The following is a 19,015-nucleotide window of genomic DNA, read 5'->3' as shown; positions in this document are numbered from 1 at the left end:
TCTCAAACCTTTGGCAATATTTTTTTATCTTTTTCTGCTGTTTTTACAATAAACTTGTTGGCAGGGTGAACTTCCCCTTTAATCGAGTGAAGGGTTTACACATGCAGCAGACTATAATATCGGTGATCCCGAACGATCTTCACCTTAAAGGGATGGTCCGGGCTGAAAATATTTATATCTTAATACATTTTCTTATGTTATTACATAAAATCATGTTTTTTTTTCATTATTTCATACTTGTGTGAATAAATATGTCTCCCTTATAATGATATAAGTTGTAGCAACAAATATCTAATGCGCTAAATCAGTTGTCAATTCAATTTTTCTAGTTCTTGGAGAAAATTTTTGAATAAACCTAATTTCATATAATAAAATACAAAAGAACAAGTAGGGATGTGACATCATCAGCCCACCTAATGAATATTCATGACGACTGTTTTCACAAAATATTGCTAAACTTTTAAATTCAATAACTATGTTATTTGTTATCCGATTTTGATGAAATTTGTGGCGTTTTGCTCAGTGAATTTTACTCTATTTATTAAGCTTTAAATACTTTCAGCCCGGACCATCCCATTAAACATGTTTCTCTAAAATCGATGATCTGTAGTGTTCATCTATATAGGCCTATAGATTGAACATAATGCAGCAGGTCGATTTGGGTACCTGCATAGGGGCGGCGAAAGGTGACGTCACTTTGACACCGGGGGGGGGGGGGGGCAGTCAAATGTATTGTTGTACACACGCGTGGCCAAATTATTTCCATACACCCCGTAAACAAGTTTTTCTCTGTGTGCAAAATAACACCCTAAACAAGTTTTTCGCGGGCTTTATTTACACATTTTGGCCCCTAAACAAGTTGTCGCCATGCAGAACATGACCCCGGGAAAAAGCTTGGGGAAAAAACATACCCTTGGCCTAAACACGTTTGGCTATATAGTATTTAAAAAAAAGCTTTGGAAAAAACATACCCTAAATACGTTTGACCCTGCGATTGACCATTGACCAGTCTTTCAAAACTACCCCCTTTTTTTAAAATCGGTGTTTTGATACCCTTATAACGAGTGCTCTTCTTCAATCTTCTCTCTCTTTCCTTCCCTGACTCCTCTTTTATTTTTGTTCACTACTTGAAACAAACGTGTGACCAAAAGATATTGACCAATGACGATCGAAAATTTCCTACTTCGTCACATACGTCACGAATTTGGTCGGGGCTTAGAAATATGGCGATGCTCAGAGGGGGCCAAGACAGCATCATATTATTGTCTTTTTCTGCTTTCTGGGTTAGTTTTTAGGGTAATTGTTAATCTTATTGAGCAACATATATAATTATCTTTATCAAGAGACAAAGTTGACCTCTGGGGTTTGGTTTCCTTTAAGGCAGTCAACCGCTGACCCCCACATGTATATATAGCACTGTGCCCCTAACATACAAAACATTCAACTCTTCTGCATCTTAATAGATACAAAACACGAATAGTTTGCTTTATATCTGGAACAAACATATACAAAAAAACACTATTTTGATAAACTTCCATATAGCGAATCACTAATTTTGTTCCAATAATTGGGGATAGGGCTCATAATAGGCCTATAATAGGTAATCTCAAACGAGCGTTTGGGATTAATCCCCTCACCGTTATTGTTGTTAATTTTGTTCTCCTTTTTTTTTTCTATCTCTCTATTCCTGATAGTTCACTCTTATATATTTTAATACATGCGCAAATCTAATAAGTCAGTTTTATCAATAAAGAGAGCCCACCGCAAAAGGGAGCAAAGGAACGGAAAGCGAGGAGAAACCCTATAGCGAGAGAGACAGAAGGAGGGATGAGTGCGAAAGAGAGACAGTTAGCAGATCGAGGGGATGGTGCATTTTTAAAGGACAAGTCTACCCCAACAAAAAGTTGATTTGAATAAAAAGAGAAAAATCGAACTCGCATAACACAAAAAAATTCATCAAAATCAGACTTAAAATGAGAAAGTTATGACACTTTAAAGTTTCACATATAGTAATTTCACAAAACAGTTATACGCACATCCTGGTCTGATGACATCACCAACTCACTATTGCTTTTGTATTTTGTTATTATGAAATATGAAATATTTCAATTTTCTATTTATTGTCATGAGAATTAACAAGGTTTTATTTCTCCCTGAACATGGAATTACCATTGTCATGATTGTTTGAACATTTTGTGGTTCAACCAAGAGGGACCTTATTGTCAAATCTGTGAAAAATGAAATATTGTATACTTCAAACAATAAAAAACAAAATAAATACTGAGTGCGTGACATCATCAACTCTCTCATTTGCATATCAATGAGTTGTGCATATGTTTTGTGAAAAATAAGCGAAACTTTAAAATGTCATAACTTTCTTATCTTACATCCGATTATGAAATTTTCAGCATTATTCTTGTTTGATTTATCTCTATGGATTCAAATCAAAGGGTGGACTTGACCTTAATGAAATATTGTTGAAAAAAATATATAGTAAATAGTTGCTGAATCTTGAATTCACTCGAAGACATGAGAACTTCGGCTCAAAACCGGCCTCGGTCGAAACGTGGCAAGGCCGAGGCGCGGCAAAACGAGGCCGCCGCGGAGGCCGGGAAGTAACAAATCGGGTCTCCTCCCCGTCTCCTCCTAAAACAAAGGTCTACAATATTCATGAGGCTTAGACAGGATATAGGCTTATTGTGATCGTATGTTGCTTATACAATTTCATAGATCAAAATATAGGCCTATAATAATACGACATCAATTCTGTTTTTCAATTACATTGTTTTTAATCAAGAACAATACCTTGGTTGCCATATGTCCATACCTGCAATAGCGTTTAGGATAACAGAATACGAACAGGATTAATGTAAGCCTATACACGATGTCCATCCATCATCTTGTGGGGTTGACATATACTATCGACTTCGTTAACTGCAATGTTGATAAGGGGTTAAAACAGCACCCTTCTGCTATATTAATCTCAGCTAAATCCCACTTTCAACCATTCTCAACTATTCCATATTGGGGTGAACTCGTCCCGGGAGCTCGTTTCAGTTAAGTTGAGATTGGAATCGTTCTTTCGTTTCTTCTGTAGCATATCATCAAAATGTATATTCGAAAGGCATCTTTCATTCTTCTCATCACTTTGGTGATCCTGTCTCAAACAATGGCTTCACAGCTCTTTGATGAATTAGCGGATGATGGTAAGTATAGGCCTGCATGTATATTAATGTATGTATGTATATATATATATATATATATATATATATATGGTCATTTAAACATAAGGTACACAATGGCCATTTCTTTCTCTTGCTCTCTCCCCTCCCCCTTTTTCTCATTCGTTCTCTCTCCCTCTTTCTCTTCCTTAGCTGGTATATTCTTGCCTATTCTTCTATTTTCTTTCTCCCACTCCGCCCCTATATTTGTCTCTAGCTCTTTTCTTTTATTCTTTTTGTTTTTCTATTTCTATTTCTATTTCACCCCTTCTCTGTGTCTCCCACCTCTCTCTCTTCTATCTCTCTCCTCGATCTTCTCTATCTCCCTCTCTCTCTCTATTTTATCAATTTTCTGTTCATTCTACTCTCTGTTCCTCATTATGTTTGCTTTTTTCCAACTGCTTCTCTTTCTTTCTTGTTTCTGCTTTCCCGTTTTTCTTTTTTCGTTTTCTTTTCATTTCTTTCGTTTATTCTCTGATCCCTTCTCCTTTATTTCCTCGTCTCCTTCCCTCCTCTCTTTCCTTGTTTCGTAGTAGGTCCATGGTAAGAGCGCCCCTCTGTCGGGTGCGCCTACATCAGGGGCGCTCCTTGAGAGAGTGCGCGCTTTACTGTTGTTGATCTTGACGCATTTTCAAAGTTGATCTTAATCAATAAATCACTTGACAAAGCCCTTTGGGCGAAAATTCGTGAAATACTTTTCATTACGGAGTTTTTATTTCTTTTTGAATTGTTTATTGGACCAACTCCGAGCAGAACATTTCCACTTTGTTTATATATATACAATATATATATATATATATATATATATATATATATATATATATATATATATATATATATATATATATATATATATATATATATATATATATATATGGAATTCAAAATAAACTGTTGGAACAAAGTACAATGCATTACCACTTTGCCTCATTAATATATATATATATATATATATATTGTAAAGAAATTAATGAAGAGAACAATGGTAGGCGTAGCTTAAATCAAGGTTCCCCAGAGCTATCTACCCTTTGGAAAAATTGGTGATGCCGAAAAAATGTCTCTGCCGGGAATCGAACCCGGGCCCCCAGCTTTGAACGCCGGTGCCTTAACCACTAGACCACAGAGACGGGTTAGTGGCTCGGGCGACCCCGATCCGATTGACCGTCAGATAGACAGATTTTCGACACTATACCAATTATAATTTCCTTTGTCGGGTGAAGGTGGGTTTTGAACAATGACAAGCCGCCATGCCTCAGCTGGATCAAAGCTATTGCTTTGATACAGTACACATATGGGAAAGTATACAAATATGTGAAGTTATACATGTACAACAGCTTTGGAAACTCTTTTATTTTAAATATTGTAAAGAAATTAATGAAGAGAACAATGGTAGGCGTAGCTTAAATCAAGGTTCCCCAGAGCTATCTACCCTTTGGAAAAATTGGTGATGCCGAAAAAATGTCTCTGCCGGGAATCGAACCCGGGCCCCCAGCTTTGAACGCCGGTGCCTTAACCACTAGACCACAGAGACGGGTTAGTGGCTCGGGTGCCAAAGCTGTACAAAATGTAAAAAGAGTGAGGAGCCTAAATAAAAAGCAGTGCTGGTAGAAAATTAGGCTCCCATTGGGAGAAAATATAAGTTGTTACTTTGAGCGGAAAGTGGGGAAACGGAATACATATTTATTACATAGATGGTTTTACACAATATATATATATATATATATATATATATATATATATATATATATATATATATATATATATATATATATATATATATATGTATACATATATATTCTTTCTTAGACGATTGCATCTAATTTGTGACTGAATAAAGACTGTCCAATTCAAGAATCGAAATGATGCACGACCTTCACTCAATGACTGGTATGAACTAATCATAGGGGTGTGCAGATAAAAAAAGCTTGAGAGAGTTGAAAAGGGCTGAAATCGGAAGAGCTCCATGATAATTTGCCAACCGAAAAGCAAAATAAACCTGAAATCAAAACCCCAGCTAAAAAGCTGAGCTCTCACGAGAGAAGTCTCTTTCAAAGACACAAAAGAAGCCAAAAGACTTGGTCCGGTTCATAACATTCCTATATCACACAAGATGAGCAATGATAGCGATTTCAATTTAAAAAACCCGATGTTATAGAATTAGAATTCTAATCGAATATATCCTGAAAATCTTACACAGCTGTCTATTTATAAAACTCTTTAAAAAGTCCGGTATACTACTATGCAATGTTTTCATTATCATCGATATTTTTTAATGAAACAAGTCGTAAATGTGTGTTTTTCCTTTCAGATTCCAATGCGAGAGAAGAATCTTGGGGCGCGTTAACAAAGCTTCGCAAAAAGGTAGCACATCGCACTTGCGAGCAAACTAAAAAGTGTCAAACAACAGGTAAAATGACGTGTTTGGTAAAGCTATTCGTCTTTTTTTGTTTTTTACTGTTTCAAGAAATTTTCAGTTTATTTTCAATAACGTAAGTCAAACTGAACAAATATCGAACAAAGAAATCCGACAAATTAACATAACTGCATGATAATCTAATGAAAAGATGCGTTTCAATTAATTGCCACCGAGGCAATCCACAAAACTTCAGTCGTGTTCTACCTATTAAAATGTAAACTATTTTTGGTGATGTATCATTGCCACAAATTGTATACATGTTGTATGGTGTGTCTTGTTAGGGAATTGTATAATTGGGTTCTTCGTTCGACCAAGAATTACGTGATTTTGAATTTTGTTATTAAGAGACTAATCTTTAAAAAATGCAGAAATACATGAAAAGGCTAAATTCTGAGTTCTTTCACGTTATGCATTATACCATTGTTGTGTCTGATCTAGTTTGAATTAACTATACTATACTATATACTAATAAAAATTGAGGGTCATTTATAAGAAACTGCAAACCTAATGATTAATGTTACATTTTTTTAAAATTCTTCTTTCTTTTACAGAAAAAACAACAACATAGAGTTGTATATAATGTGTTATTCATATTTCGTTATTTTAATATAATATTCTGTGTGATTTCACGTAGGAGGGCATGAAACTTGCGCAGATTACATCTGCTGTCATATCGTCGTGTTTGGGAAGAATACCACACCGTCGTGCACAGGTAAGACTAAACATTATAATAATAATCATACACTTTGAATTTTTTTTAATCATAACAATTATCAAACTGAAATTCTCCGTGTAATAACAGTTATGTATTTAATTTGAGGCAAACAACTACAAGCGAAAACATATAATGTATTTTTCTTCATGTTGCCGCAAAATAATAAAAACAACCTTTCTACGCTGCTTTATTTTCTTTTCTCGAAAACACACACCTAATGTGACTTATTTATTGTTTATTACCGGCTTTTTATCTTTTTTTGCAGCTGTTACTTCAAGTTAGACACCAAGATCGCTTGTACGTGTATCAGCAAGTGAAGGAAATTTGTTTCGTAATATGACGATGATGGATGGTGATGGCGAACTGGCAGTAACATGCTCCTTGGATCTTTTGGTTAATGCTTTATAGTGAGATCGTTAGACGCTTCTTGGAACTTTTTTCACAGCAGTATACGATATCAAAAGCAAATAAAATTATATATTGCCGTTTAGTAGGCAATAATTTTACTCATAAACATAATAATCCCTAGAGCTTCTTTGGGAAAATTCCTGCGATACATTCATGAAAAATAAACGGTAGATTTAATCTAATTATTGAACTGCAGTTTGGTACAATCGGTAAACCTAATGAAAAGAAATTCATCTATATTGGTTTGAGCGAATACATGGAGGTTAAGAAAATGTTATATCTTTGTTTTTTTCCTAAAATTCACGGTTATTGTTTTATTCTCAGGACTGATTTCGCAAATTAGAGAAGTCCGATTGATAGGAAGATAATAATTGAGGTATAACAGTTTTAATATATGAAAATGACATTAAATTGCGTTCTTGCTAAATCTTAGATTAATTAATAAAGACGATTATTTTCCTGACTTTCAGAATGAGCGTTTTTGGCTCTCTTTATATATTTATTCTTGCCAGAATATTGTGCAAATATCAACATGAGTATTATTTCATATACACAAATTACATTTTTTTAAATAGGAAATCTTTCACAAGATTACTGGTCGTAATTTTCATCACATTATTCACTTCATGCATTATGTACGGAAAATTATGTATTAAATGATTTACTCGATTCTTCTATTGGTTTGGTACATTATGAATTAAAAATTAAAGATTTGGAAGGAGTAAACTTATCGAAATGCTTGGTTTCATGGTATGAAGATGGTGACGATGGTTGTGATGGTGATTATGAAGATGATGACGATGGCTGTCATGGTGATCATGAAGATGGTGACGATGGTTGTGATGGTGATAATGAAGATGATGACGATGGTTGTGATGGTGATCATAAAGATGGTGAGGATGGTTGTAGTGATGGTGATAATGAAGATGGTGACGATGGTTGTGATGGTGATCATGGAAATGATGACGATGGCTGTCATGGTGATCATGAAGATGGTGACGATGGTTGTGATGGTGATAATGAAGATGATGACGATGGTTGTGATGGTGATTATGAAGATGGTGACGATGGCTGTGATGGTGATAATGAGGATGGTGACGATGGTTGTGATGGTGATTATGAAGATGGTGACGATGGTTGTGATGGTGATCATGGAAATGATGACGATGGCTGTCATGGTGATCATGAAGATGGTGACGATGGTTGTGATGGTGATAATGAAGATGATGACGATGGTTGTGATGGTGATTATGAAGATGGTGACGATGGCTGTGATGGTGATAATGAGGATGGTGACGATGGTTGTGATGGTGATTATGAAGATGGTGACGATGGTTGTGATGTTGATAATGAAGATGGTGACGATGGCTGTGATGGTGATCATGAAGATGGTGAGGATGGTTGTAGTGATGGTGATAATGAAGATGGTGACGATGGTTGTGATGGTGATAATGAAGATGGTGACGATGGTGATAATGAAGATGGTGACGATGGCTGTGATGGTGATAATGAAGATGGTGACGATGGCTGTGATGGTGATAATGAAGATGGTGAAGATGGCTGTGTTGGTGATAATGAAGACGGTGACGATGGCTGTGATGGTGATAATGAAGATGGTGACGATGGTTGTGATGGTGATAATGAAGATGATGACGATGGTTGTGATGGTGATCATAAAGATGGTGAGGATGGTTGTAGTGATGGTGATAATGAAGATGGTGACGATGGTTGTGATGGTGATCATGAAAATGATGACGATGGCTGTCATGGTGATCATGAAGATGGTGACGATGGTTGTGATGGTGATAATGAAGATGATGACGATGGTTGTGATGGTGATTATGAAGATGGTGACGATGGCTGTGATGGTGATAATGAGGATGGTGACGATGGTTGTGATGGTGATTATGAAGATGGTGACGATGGTTGTGATGTTGATAATGAAGATGGTGACGATGGCTGTGATGGTGATCATGAAGATGGTGAGGATGGTTGTAGTGATGGTGATAATGAAGATGGTGACGATGGTTGTGATGGTGATAATGAAGATGGTGACGATGGTGATAATGAAGATGGTGACGATGGCTGTGATGGTGATAATGAAGATGGTGACGATGGCTGTGATGGTGATAATGAAGATGGTGAAGATGGCTGTGTTGGTGATAATGAAGACGGTGACGATGGCTGTGATGGTGATAATGAAGATGGTGACGATGGCTGTGATGGTGACGATGGTTGTGATGGTGATCATGAAGATGGTGACAATGGCTGTGATGGTGATAATGAAGATGGTAACGATGGTGATAATGAAGATGGTGACGATGGCTGTGATGGTGATAATGAAGATGGTGACGATGGCTGTGATGGTGATTATGAAGATGATGACGATGGCTGTGATGGTGATCATGAAGATGGTGATAATGAAGATGGGGAAGATGGCTGTGGTGATAATGAAGATTATGAAGATGGTTGTGATGGTGATAATGAAGATGGTGACGATGGCTGTGATGGTGATAATGAAGATGGGGAAGATGGCTGTGATGGTGATTATGAAGATGATGAAGATGGATGTGATGGTGACGATGGCTGTGATGGTGATAATGAAGATGGTGACGATGGTTGTGATGGTGATAATAAAGATGATGACGATGGTTGTGATGGTGATAATGAAAATGGTGACGATGGCTGTGATGGTGATCATGAAGATGGTGACGATGGTTGTGATGGTGATTATGAAGATGGTGACGATGGCTGTGATGGTGATCATGAAGATGGTGACGATGGTTGTGATGGTGATAATGAAGATGGTGACGATGGTTGTGATGGTGATAATGAAGATGGGGAAGATGGCTGTGATGGTGATTATGAAGATGATGAAGATGGCTGTGATGGTGAGAATGAAGATGGTGATGATGGCTGTGATGGTGATCATGAAGATGGTGACAATGGCTGTGATGGTGATTATGAAGTTGGTGATGATGAAATGGTGACGATGGTTGTGATGGTGATTATGAAGATGGTGACGATGGCTGTGATGGTGATAATGAAGATGATGACGATGGCTGTGATGGTGATAATGAAGATGGTGACGATGGTGATAATGAAGATGGTGACGATGTCTGTGATGGTGATAATGAAGATGGTGACGATGGCTGTGATGGTGATAATGAAGATGGTGACGATGGCTGTGATGGTGATAATGAAGATGGTGACAATGGCTGTGATGGTGATGATGGAGATGGTGACGATGGCTGTGATGGTGATAATGAAGATGGTGACGATGGTTGTGATGGTGATAATGAAGATGGTGACAATGGCTGTGATGGTGATAATGAAGATGGTGACAATGGCTGTGATGGTGATAATGAAGATGGTGACAATGGCTGTGATGGTGATAATGAAGATGGTGACGATGGTTGTGATGGTGATTATGAAGTTGGTGACGATGGTTGTGATGGTGATAATGAAGATGGTTGTGATGGTGATTATGAAGTTGGTGACGATGGCTGTGATGGTGATCGTGAAGATGGTGAGGATGGTTGTAGTGATGGTGATAATGAAGATGGTGACGATGGTGATTATGAAGATGGTGTCGATGGTTGTGATGGTGATTATGAAGTTGGTGACAATGGTTGTGATGGTGATGAAGATGGTTGTGATGGTTTTGATGGTGATGATGAAGATGGTGAGGATGGTTATAGTGATGGTGATAATGAAGATGGTGACGATGGTTGTGATGGTGATCATGAAAATGATGACGATGGCTGTCATGGTGATCATGAAGATGGTGACGATGGTTGTGATGGTGATAATGAAGATGATGACGATGGTTGTGATGGTGATTATGAAGATGGTGACGATGGCTGTGATGGTGATAATGAAGATGGTGACGATGGTTGTGATGGTGATAATGAAGATGGTGACGATGGCTGTCATGGTGATCATGAAGATGGTGACGATGGTTGTGATGGTGATGAAGATGGTTGTGATGGTTTTGATGGTGATGATGAAGATGGTGAGGATGGTTGTAGTGATGGTGATAATGAAGATGGTGACGATGGTTGTGATGGTGATCATGAAAATGATGACGATGGCTGTCATGGTGATCATGAAGATGGTGACGATGGTTGTGATGGTGATAATGAAGATGATGACGATGGTTGTGATGGTGATTATGAAGATGGTGACGATGGCTGTGATGGTGATAATGAAGATGGTTGTGATGGTGATGATGAAGATGGTGACGATGGCTGTCATGGTGATCATGAAGATGGTGACGATGGTTGTGATGGTGATAATAAAGATGATGACGATTGTTGTGATGGTGATAATGAAGATGGTGACGATGGCTGTGATGGTGATTATGAAGAAAAAAGTATGATAATGCAGATTATGTTCTTTGGATAGCTCTCACCTTTCAATTAACAAACGTCTCCTTAACCTGATCTACTCTACGTGTCTTTTTCCTCATATGCATGCATCTCTTACAGTACTTTATCTCTCCTATCACCTTTTTTTTCTCTCTCTCCACAATATCATTTTCTCCTTCACACATTCTGTATTAATTCTCAGCTCCTTTCCCTCTCAACTTTCAATATTCCTTCTCGCTCTCTTTCTTAACAAAACTGTTGGCCATAATCTCTTTACTATTCCAGTACCACTCATCTTCCCATCACCATCATCTACATAGATAAATACACACACATGTAAAAAATTACTGCAAAGTTAACGATGACAATTATATTTAAATAGGAAAAGTTTTCAATAACGACATTCATTGATAGATTAATACAGTCTTAAATATTTACAACATATTTACAAACTATAATAATTAGGAATTCCTCCTAACATTTATGTACAGTGAAAAAAAAAAAGAAACATATCATATGATTGATAAAATAACTGCCAAGACTAAAAACAAACTTGTTACTATCAAGAAAAACATCCTTGTACCGTATTGTTGGTGTATCTTTCATATCACGTTCAAGGATGCTACATGTTTCTAACCTGATGGAACTGGCCCATTCAATCAAAATATCAGATCCCGTTAGAAACCCAATATGCATCCTGTTCACAAAACGATAAAAAAGCAATCATTTAACACATTTTTCTACTTTCATGGATGATGAACAGCCCCCCCCCCCTCCGGTGTCCTGTTGCACAAAATTTACCATTATGGTAACAAACTTTACAATCCTTAACCTTGGTTTTGATGGCTGCTGAGCCCTACTATCATGGTAATGGTGGGTGCGTCGTGGTCTAGTGGTTCTGACTCTCGCCTTTCAAACAGAGGGTCGTGGGTTCAATTCCTGGCCATGGCGTGTTTTCCTTCAGCAAGCAATTTATCCACACTGTGCTGCACTCGACCCAGGTGAGGTGAATGGTTACCCGGCAGGATTAATTCCTTGAAAGCCGGGGTAATAATAATAACAATGCGCCTCGGAATAGATCGTTCCTAGATAGATGGCGCTATACAAATACCTATTATTATTTTTTTTTTGTTAATTACCATTACAGGCCTGCCAACATTAGAAAATGAAAAAAAAAAGGATTCCTAATCGCGCAGCTTACTTGATGTTTTTTTTTATTGATGTCAGGTGAGTATACCTCACTTCTTTAAATCATTAAAGGGAAATCCAACCCAAATGAAAACTTGTTTTTATAAGGAAAAGACAAATCTGACAAGTTGATATGTGAAAGTTTGAACAATATTGGACAAACAACAAGAAAGTTATGAATTTTTAAAAGTTGTAAATCTTGGTAATCACTATACCCATGGAGACTTCAAATTGGCCGCATATGGGATGTCATAGTGATGTAAGGCAAGGACTACTCTTTCATGTACTCCAATACATATTATGGCTAAAATGTCATTTTTCCTAAAAGTTTTATTTCAAATTATATTTTTCTTTCATGAGGACATAAAACAATATACTACCTGGGTTATATTTAGATTACTGCCCCAGGGGAATGGGTACTTAGGAGAAAACCACAAATCCCTGATAATAAAGTACATGGCCTATGGGAAAGTTGTCCTTGCCCCTTGTCATAATTTACTTCCCCAGTTGCCAATTTGAAATCTACATAGTATTAGTGATCTCAATTTTATAACAGCTATTACTTTCTTATTGCTTGTCCGATTTCTTTCAAACTTTCACCATTCTGTTTAATTTATTTTTCTCCTTCCCAACACAACATTTTATGGCCAAGGCTGGATTCCCCTTTAAGACATGTTCAGGATTCTTATATTTAAACATTGACAAATTACAAGTGTTGAAAAACTATATTACTCTTTCATCCATACACACACCCATACCCCACCACACAAATACATATATGGGCTGAATTATTTTTTATCTTAAATAAATGGAAAAAACGCAGTGCTCCTCTTTTTTGGGGTTACTCCTGGAAAAAAAGGAAGTTGGCAGGCCTGCCATTAATATCAGCAACTGTCATAATTATATAGTACAAATGTAGTAATGTAGTAGAAGTAGTAAAAATAATGCTAACTTTTATGCAACAGGGGTCTTATGTATTGTTGATGGGTGTAGCTGTTACAACATCCCTTTAAGATGGTTTCTTTTTCAAGCACTCTCCATAAAAATCGACTAAATGAAGCATGACTTGACTGAATAATTTCTGAATAATTCACTTAATACTAGTAAACAGTCTTTCTCTTGTTAATGAAATAAAATAAAATTAATTAACTAAAACAAGAGTAATCGTTACTCCAAAGCAGTGCATTGAAGTTTATGAATAAAAGTAGATGAATAGTGGACTTGTTGAATAAAACAGGAACGAATAGGGTGAGGCTCACAACTCACAAGGGTAAATTGCCAATTCGTCTACTGCCAACACATCCACTCACCACGTGGTCTACTTTCATTTAGTCTAATGCCATTCCGTCCAACAACATTTAGTCTAACAACCATTTGTTCAAATAACCATCTGGTCAAATCATCACTTTGTCTAATCACCATTTTGTCTGTGACCATTTCGTCTCATAACTAGTTGGTCTAATAGCCATTTCATTTTCACTCATTTTGCACAATTAACACTTAGTCCAATTAGACCAAATGGTACATGGACTAAATGGCTATTGAATCAACTGGTTATTAGATGAAATGGTGAGTGGATGAATTGGCAATTAGACCATGTGGATAGCGGACGAACTGATGGTAGACCAAATGACAGTAGACGAGATGGCAATTGGATGATTTGGCAGTGGACAAATTGGAAATAAGCCCTCGCAAGTACCTTGGTTACTGAGTGTAAATCCAAGCCCAGCCAGTATCAAAGCAGGTAGACTTTTCTGCTGGTTTTATGATCCTGAAGTACCATCAAGAACCATGCAAACCTCATGCCATAGTTTTCTTTCATTAAGAAAGGGTGTTCATTTTAAGAATGCCATACTTCAACACCGTGACTCGGGATGTCATAGATGATCGGTGAAGTAGAAGGTTTTATAGTGTAATTTAAGTTCAAGCCTGCCTGCAGGTTCTTACTTGGAATAACCATTTTCTGTTTGTCTGACAGGGACCTCCATTTCGAATGCAGTTCTAGATCAGAGGCTCAAATGTTGCAGATGCCTTCTTTAAACCAGCTTTCCTGCATGTCAAAAATGAGCAGATATTTAAAAAAAAATCATGAATATGTTTAAGAAGCTAAATGTATTCATTAACATTTAAATTTCACAATAAAGGGATATTCCAGGATGAAAATATTCATATTGGAATAGGGTAAAACTAATGAATCAAACACTGAAACGTTATTAGAATCAGATGAAAAATGTGGCAGTAATTAAACTTGAAAGTTTTACACTATTTAGGTGAAACAATTCTATGCACGTCATAAAGTCTTTGATTTTCCGATGTTTTTTGGTGATTGTCAAAATAGAATTCAGATTAATATGTGCACAGGAAAAACCTAAATGCAAGGGAAATTCTCCTGATTTACTTTAATGTACCCCCATGTCATGAGATTGTTGTTACTCACAGTTATGTTCATAATGGGTTAGTGCAGGGGCGGATCCAGGATTTTTGGAAAGGGGGGGGGGCAAAAAAAAAAAGGTCTTCACTTTCAAATGGCAGGGGGAGGGGGGCACACTATTGTTTTAACGGCATTTTTACGTTATAAATTTTAACTGTGCCTCTTGAAAGGAGGGGGGGGCACGGGCCGGCTGTGTCCCCCCCCCCCCCCTGGATCCGCCAGTGGGTTAGTGGTTATTCTTTGAGGAAGATATAAGAAACAAAAAGAACTACTCACACTTCTCTTGCAAAGATGTCTGCCGTGACTTGTCCACGGTCTACTCCAGTCGGCCTTTCATCAAAGTTCTGACAGCCCATGGTTTTCATCGCTGTATAGCAAAAGGGACCAAAACAACAATCATTGGTTGAAATTCTGAAAAAATATCTACATAAATCCTACCCATGGTTAACTAATTTTCTATATTAATCATTTAATCATCTATCAAGACCATTTAATAAATGATATTGCACAAAATATGTTATTCATGAACTTCAGCAGTATGGCAATAACTGATTAAAAATGGAAGTCTGCAGTGCCTAAGGCAATTAATTATTAAAGCTCATTCAATTTTGGTAAACGATCAATGATGTGAATTATTTTGTCTGAGTAATATCTTACATTCCATATTTCCATTCCAATCTTACAAATGTGTAGTGACTGTTTATTATTGTGATTATTACAAGTTAATCTTTGGGAATATGCTTTTCTCGTTAACGATTTTGTCATTTCTAAAAAGGTACCATTAACTCTTATCATGAAAACTTAATAGTGATTGCATTAAAAGTTGCAACCAAAGACCCATCCACAAAGTTTCAGCCCAATTTATTCTCGAGTGGTGGATTTGGGTCATATAGAGATAATGATCTGGAAAAGTGACAAACACTTTTTTTGGGGGAGGGGGGGGGGGGGGAATTTACCAAAACACTTCAGAAGTGATTTAATAGTGAAATATATATAATCTATATGGTTCTCATATGATAAAAATCAACTTCCAAACCAAAGCTTTATGAAAATGGTAAACCAAGGTACTGAGAATGATAACTATAATATATTTTCAAGCACACCTTCTATTGATACAAGAATACAACAGAAAGGGTGAACCATTTGAGACCAGCTAAACACTGCCAACAGATTTGATCTTGTTTCTCTATCAATTCAGTTTGCTACATTTTTTCCATTTTAAATTGGTCTACAAGTACATGCTGTACTTTGTTTTTCCTGAAATGGAATGTCTGTGAAATACCAGTGATCAGTGAAGTACTACCAGACAGACACGGTGCAGTTTGAATAGGTAGTAACAGATGTATGTATGTGTATGTTTTTAAAGTCCTATTTATTTATTTATTCATTCTATTTTAACAAAAGGAATACAAGAAATTACAAATACATGTACAAGAAAATTTGAAAGACCAATCAACCGATGTACAGGGATAGCCAAAAGGACACTGGTTCCTATTAAAGGTTCTCCCATCACCGGTAGATACCGGGTAGTTTACAAACATAACAATAAACATTAAAATGAATAAGACTACAAAGATTTAGATGTCATCAAAACACATTTAGATATATCTAAAAAGAAACAAACATGGAAGCAATGCTATCTAGAGGGAAATTTTTCAATAAGGAAGTTAACAAAAATCAATGTGGGTGAAAAAAAGGCCACAAAACATCAATAGATATTACAAGATGTATTCTGACATATATCATCTCACCTTCTCGATACTGCTCAAGTGTGATATGACCTTTCTTTGTAGGGTCAAGCATGCCAAATACAGAATCGATGTTGGTATCATCAAAGAGACATGGATAGTTCATTTGGGTTGTACGTCCTTCTTTCAACTTACTGATGTAGTCGATCATAAAAGCCTTTGGATTCTCTGTGGAATAAAAAATTTCAAATAAATGAAAATGTATGCACATGTGAAGAGACATAGCCGATATGACTGAAAATTCTGGATAATTGTGGCATGTTTGTATCATTGGTAAAATAGTAAATGAAATAAAATTCAAGTATTAATATGAAATGCTCATATTTCAAGGAGAATGAAATAAAATGGTAATTTCATCAGTTATGTAACTGTATCATAGATCAAAGTCATTTCTTGTCGGGGGAGGGGGTAAGGTACGAGTTACCTAATTAAAATACAATTAAATGGTTCGAGATGATGACACAGGTCTATGCTATGATCTAGTACAAATAAAATGTTTATTCGGAACAATAATTACTTACATCCCCCCCTAAAAAAAAAACCCTACCAAGTGGAGCATCCAGGAAAGTTTGGCTAACATTTCCTGTTGGCCTTGGGAGTAATTTAGTGCCCCTTTCTATATTTCCATTTGTGCATTTAGATCTATATAATGTGGAGCGTCGTGGCCCAGTGGATTAGTCTCCGGACTTTGAAACAGAGGGCCGTGGGTTCAAATCCCAGCCATGGCGTAATTTCCTCCAGCAAAGGAATTTATCCACAGTGTGCTGCACTCGACCCAGGTGAGGTAAATGGGTACCGGCAGGAAGTAATTCCTCAAAAAAGCTGTGTGCACCTGAATAGGTAGCCTAGCTTAGCCGGGTAATAATAACAGCAGGGCACGCTGGGAGAACAGTTTTCGGAACTGAAGTGGCTACCCTGGGTAAATAGACCATTATTATTATTATTATAATTATAATAATTAATATAAGAAATGTGCCGTATAACTAGCAAAGTGACTTAAATAATATCTTCTTTATGAAAACAGATGAAAATTCTCTATTTAGCTGGTCTGGAAAATGGGCTAAATGAAATGCTCATCCAACTTCACTGTACATGCTGGATGCTATTTCTTTTTCATGGAACTATAATTTGCATAAAAAATATTTGATTGATGATGGGCATTGAAATGCTTTCATGATTGATGGAGTAGGCCTAGGCCCTACCGGTATATTAAATCTTAGATTAGAAGTTAGACCAAAAGCTTCAGTCTCTGTTTCATTGGTTGTTCTGCTGCTGAACTACTGCTTGTTTCACCACACCTTACAGAAAGTAGAAAAAGTAAAATAAAAAAATGTTGAAAAACCATGACTGTCGACCAAACTAACATTATTTAAAGTCCAACCAAACAGATTTTATTTTTAGCTGCCTAATTTTAATTAGGCCTAAATCTACAAAATCGGCATAGCCTAGGCCTAGCCTATTCACAGAATTCCGCATAATTACTAATAACTAAGAATACATGGAATGTTATCAACTGAATTTTTTGTGGAATATAAAGAGAAATTAAAGTTTAATCATAAGTAAAAATTTTAGCTGCGCAAGCCACCACGATCTCCGGACGTCAGCGGAGGAACTGAAACGAGAGAGAGGTGGTGGTACGTAGACCTACATCAAAGTGCATGCATGGGACCATGGTTTTACAAATGCATCCTATTTTACTTACCCGGTCTGTGAAACACAAGCTGGCTGGTGATATTATGAAACAACTCGGGTATCCTGTGTGCATCGAGATACTCATTTGCTTCAGCTTCTCTTGGTGTGGTCATCTTGATATATATCTGAGGACAAATATCGTTTAATAATTCCGAATTCCACCGAATAGCAGCAGTTGGTTTTTCGTTTGTTTTCGCTGTTGTCAGGATAGAACTTACCCATAATGAACGAGAGATGGCGCTATTTCTCTCGAAGCTTGCACTCGTACTCTGGGTTAATTAGATGGTATCAGTGTCAAAGCTCAAACTCTGACTTGCATTTTTGAAGGCATTCAGTGCATTCTTTTTCTGTACTTTCATTTTTCAATTTCACTTAATGTCTATTTCAGGACGAATAAAGCATCACCCAATATGGGGGGGGGGGGGGGGGAGGGGGCTGAAGTAAAAATGCTTTTTAGCTTTATTTTAATTCAAAGGTCAAGTCCACCCCAGAAAACTGTTGATTTAAATAAATAGAGAAAAGTCAAACTATAGCATAACGCTGAAAATTTTATCAAAATCGGATGTAAAATAGGAAAGTTATGACATTTTAAAGTTTTTCTTATTTTTCACAAAACAGTGACATGCACAACTCAGTGACATGCAAATGAGACAGACGATGATGTCCTTCACTCACTACTTCTTTTGTTTTTTATTGTTTAATTATACAATATTTCATTTTTTACATATTTGACAAGAAGGACCAACTTGGCTGAACCAAATAGTATTAAACAATGTTTATTCCACATGTTGAGGAGGAATTAATTGTTGTTTCACTTGACAATGAG

The 19,015-nt window shown here is 36.7% G+C and overlaps 3 protein-coding genes across 3 annotated transcripts; 2 read left to right on the top strand and 1 right to left on the bottom strand.

Moving 5' to 3' along the window:
* Window positions 1-2,592: 2,592 nt before the first annotated feature.
* Window positions 2,593-7,496, top strand: LOC129256550 (strongylocin 2-like). The gene is made up of 4 exons (XM_054894726.2): window positions 2,593-3,206; window positions 5,530-5,628; window positions 6,272-6,349; window positions 6,618-7,496. The coding sequence occupies exons 1-4, from the start codon at window positions 3,110-3,112 to the stop codon at window positions 6,632-6,634; spliced, it is 291 nt and encodes a 96-aa protein (XP_054750701.2). The 5' UTR covers window positions 2,593-3,109; the 3' UTR covers window positions 6,635-7,496.
* Window positions 6,689-11,167, top strand: LOC135153791 (S-antigen protein-like). Its single transcript, XM_064097934.1, has 4 exons — window positions 6,689-6,704; window positions 7,471-8,031; window positions 9,139-9,717; window positions 9,900-11,167. Exons 1-4 carry the CDS (start codon window positions 6,689-6,691, stop codon window positions 11,165-11,167), a joined length of 2,424 nt encoding a protein of 807 aa, XP_063954004.1.
* A 331-nt stretch (window positions 11,168-11,498) lies between these two features.
* Window positions 11,499-18,409, bottom strand: LOC129256552 (EF-hand calcium-binding domain-containing protein 10-like). The gene is made up of 4 exons (XM_054894727.2): window positions 18,200-18,409; window positions 16,501-16,665; window positions 15,026-15,116; window positions 11,499-14,368 (listed from the first exon to the last, which is right to left on the bottom strand). Exons 1-4 carry the CDS (start codon window positions 18,300-18,302, stop codon window positions 14,320-14,322), a joined length of 408 nt encoding a protein of 135 aa, XP_054750702.1. The 5' UTR covers window positions 18,303-18,409; the 3' UTR covers window positions 11,499-14,319.
* Window positions 18,410-19,015: the final 606 nt, after the last annotated feature.

Source organism: Lytechinus pictus, chromosome 3, assembly GCF_037042905.1.
Source record: "Lytechinus pictus isolate F3 Inbred chromosome 3, Lp3.0, whole genome shotgun sequence".
NCBI classification, from domain to species: Eukaryota; Metazoa; Echinodermata; class Echinoidea; order Temnopleuroida; family Toxopneustidae; genus Lytechinus; species Lytechinus pictus.
This window is presented reverse-complemented; position numbering and strand designations above follow the sequence as displayed.

Excerpts from the sequence above, each read along its gene's own strand:
- LOC129256550 (XM_054894726.2), top strand. The coding sequence starts at position 3,110 with ATGTATATTCGAAAGGCATCTTTCATTCTTCTCATCACTTTGGTGATC. Across the intron at positions 3,207-5,529 it reads TGATGAATTAGCGGATGATG|ATTCCAATGCGAGAGAAGAA; the intron begins GTAAGTATAGGC and ends TTTTCCTTTCAG. Across the intron at positions 5,629-6,271 it reads TAAAAAGTGTCAAACAACAG|GAGGGCATGAAACTTGCGCA; the intron begins GTAAAATGACGT and ends GATTTCACGTAG.
- LOC129256552 (XM_054894727.2), bottom strand. The coding sequence starts at position 18,302 with ATGACCACACCAAGAGAAGCTGAAGCAAATGAGTATCTCGATGCACAC. Across the intron at positions 16,666-18,199 it reads GCTTGTGTTTCACAGACCGG|AGAATCCAAAGGCTTTTATG; the intron begins GTAAGTAAAATA and ends TTTATTCCACAG. Across the intron at positions 14,369-15,025 it reads GACATCTTTGCAAGAGAAGT|GAAAGCTGGTTTAAAGAAGG; the intron begins GTGAGTAGTTCT and ends TTTGACATGCAG.
- LOC135153791 (XM_064097934.1), top strand. Across the intron at positions 8,032-9,138 it reads TGAAGATGGTGACGATGGCT|ATGATGACGATGGCTGTGAT; the intron begins GTGATGGTGATA and ends GTGATTATGAAG. Across the intron at positions 9,718-9,899 it reads TGGTGACAATGGCTGTGATG|ATGGTGACGATGGCTGTGAT; the intron begins GTGATTATGAAG and ends GTGATAATGAAG.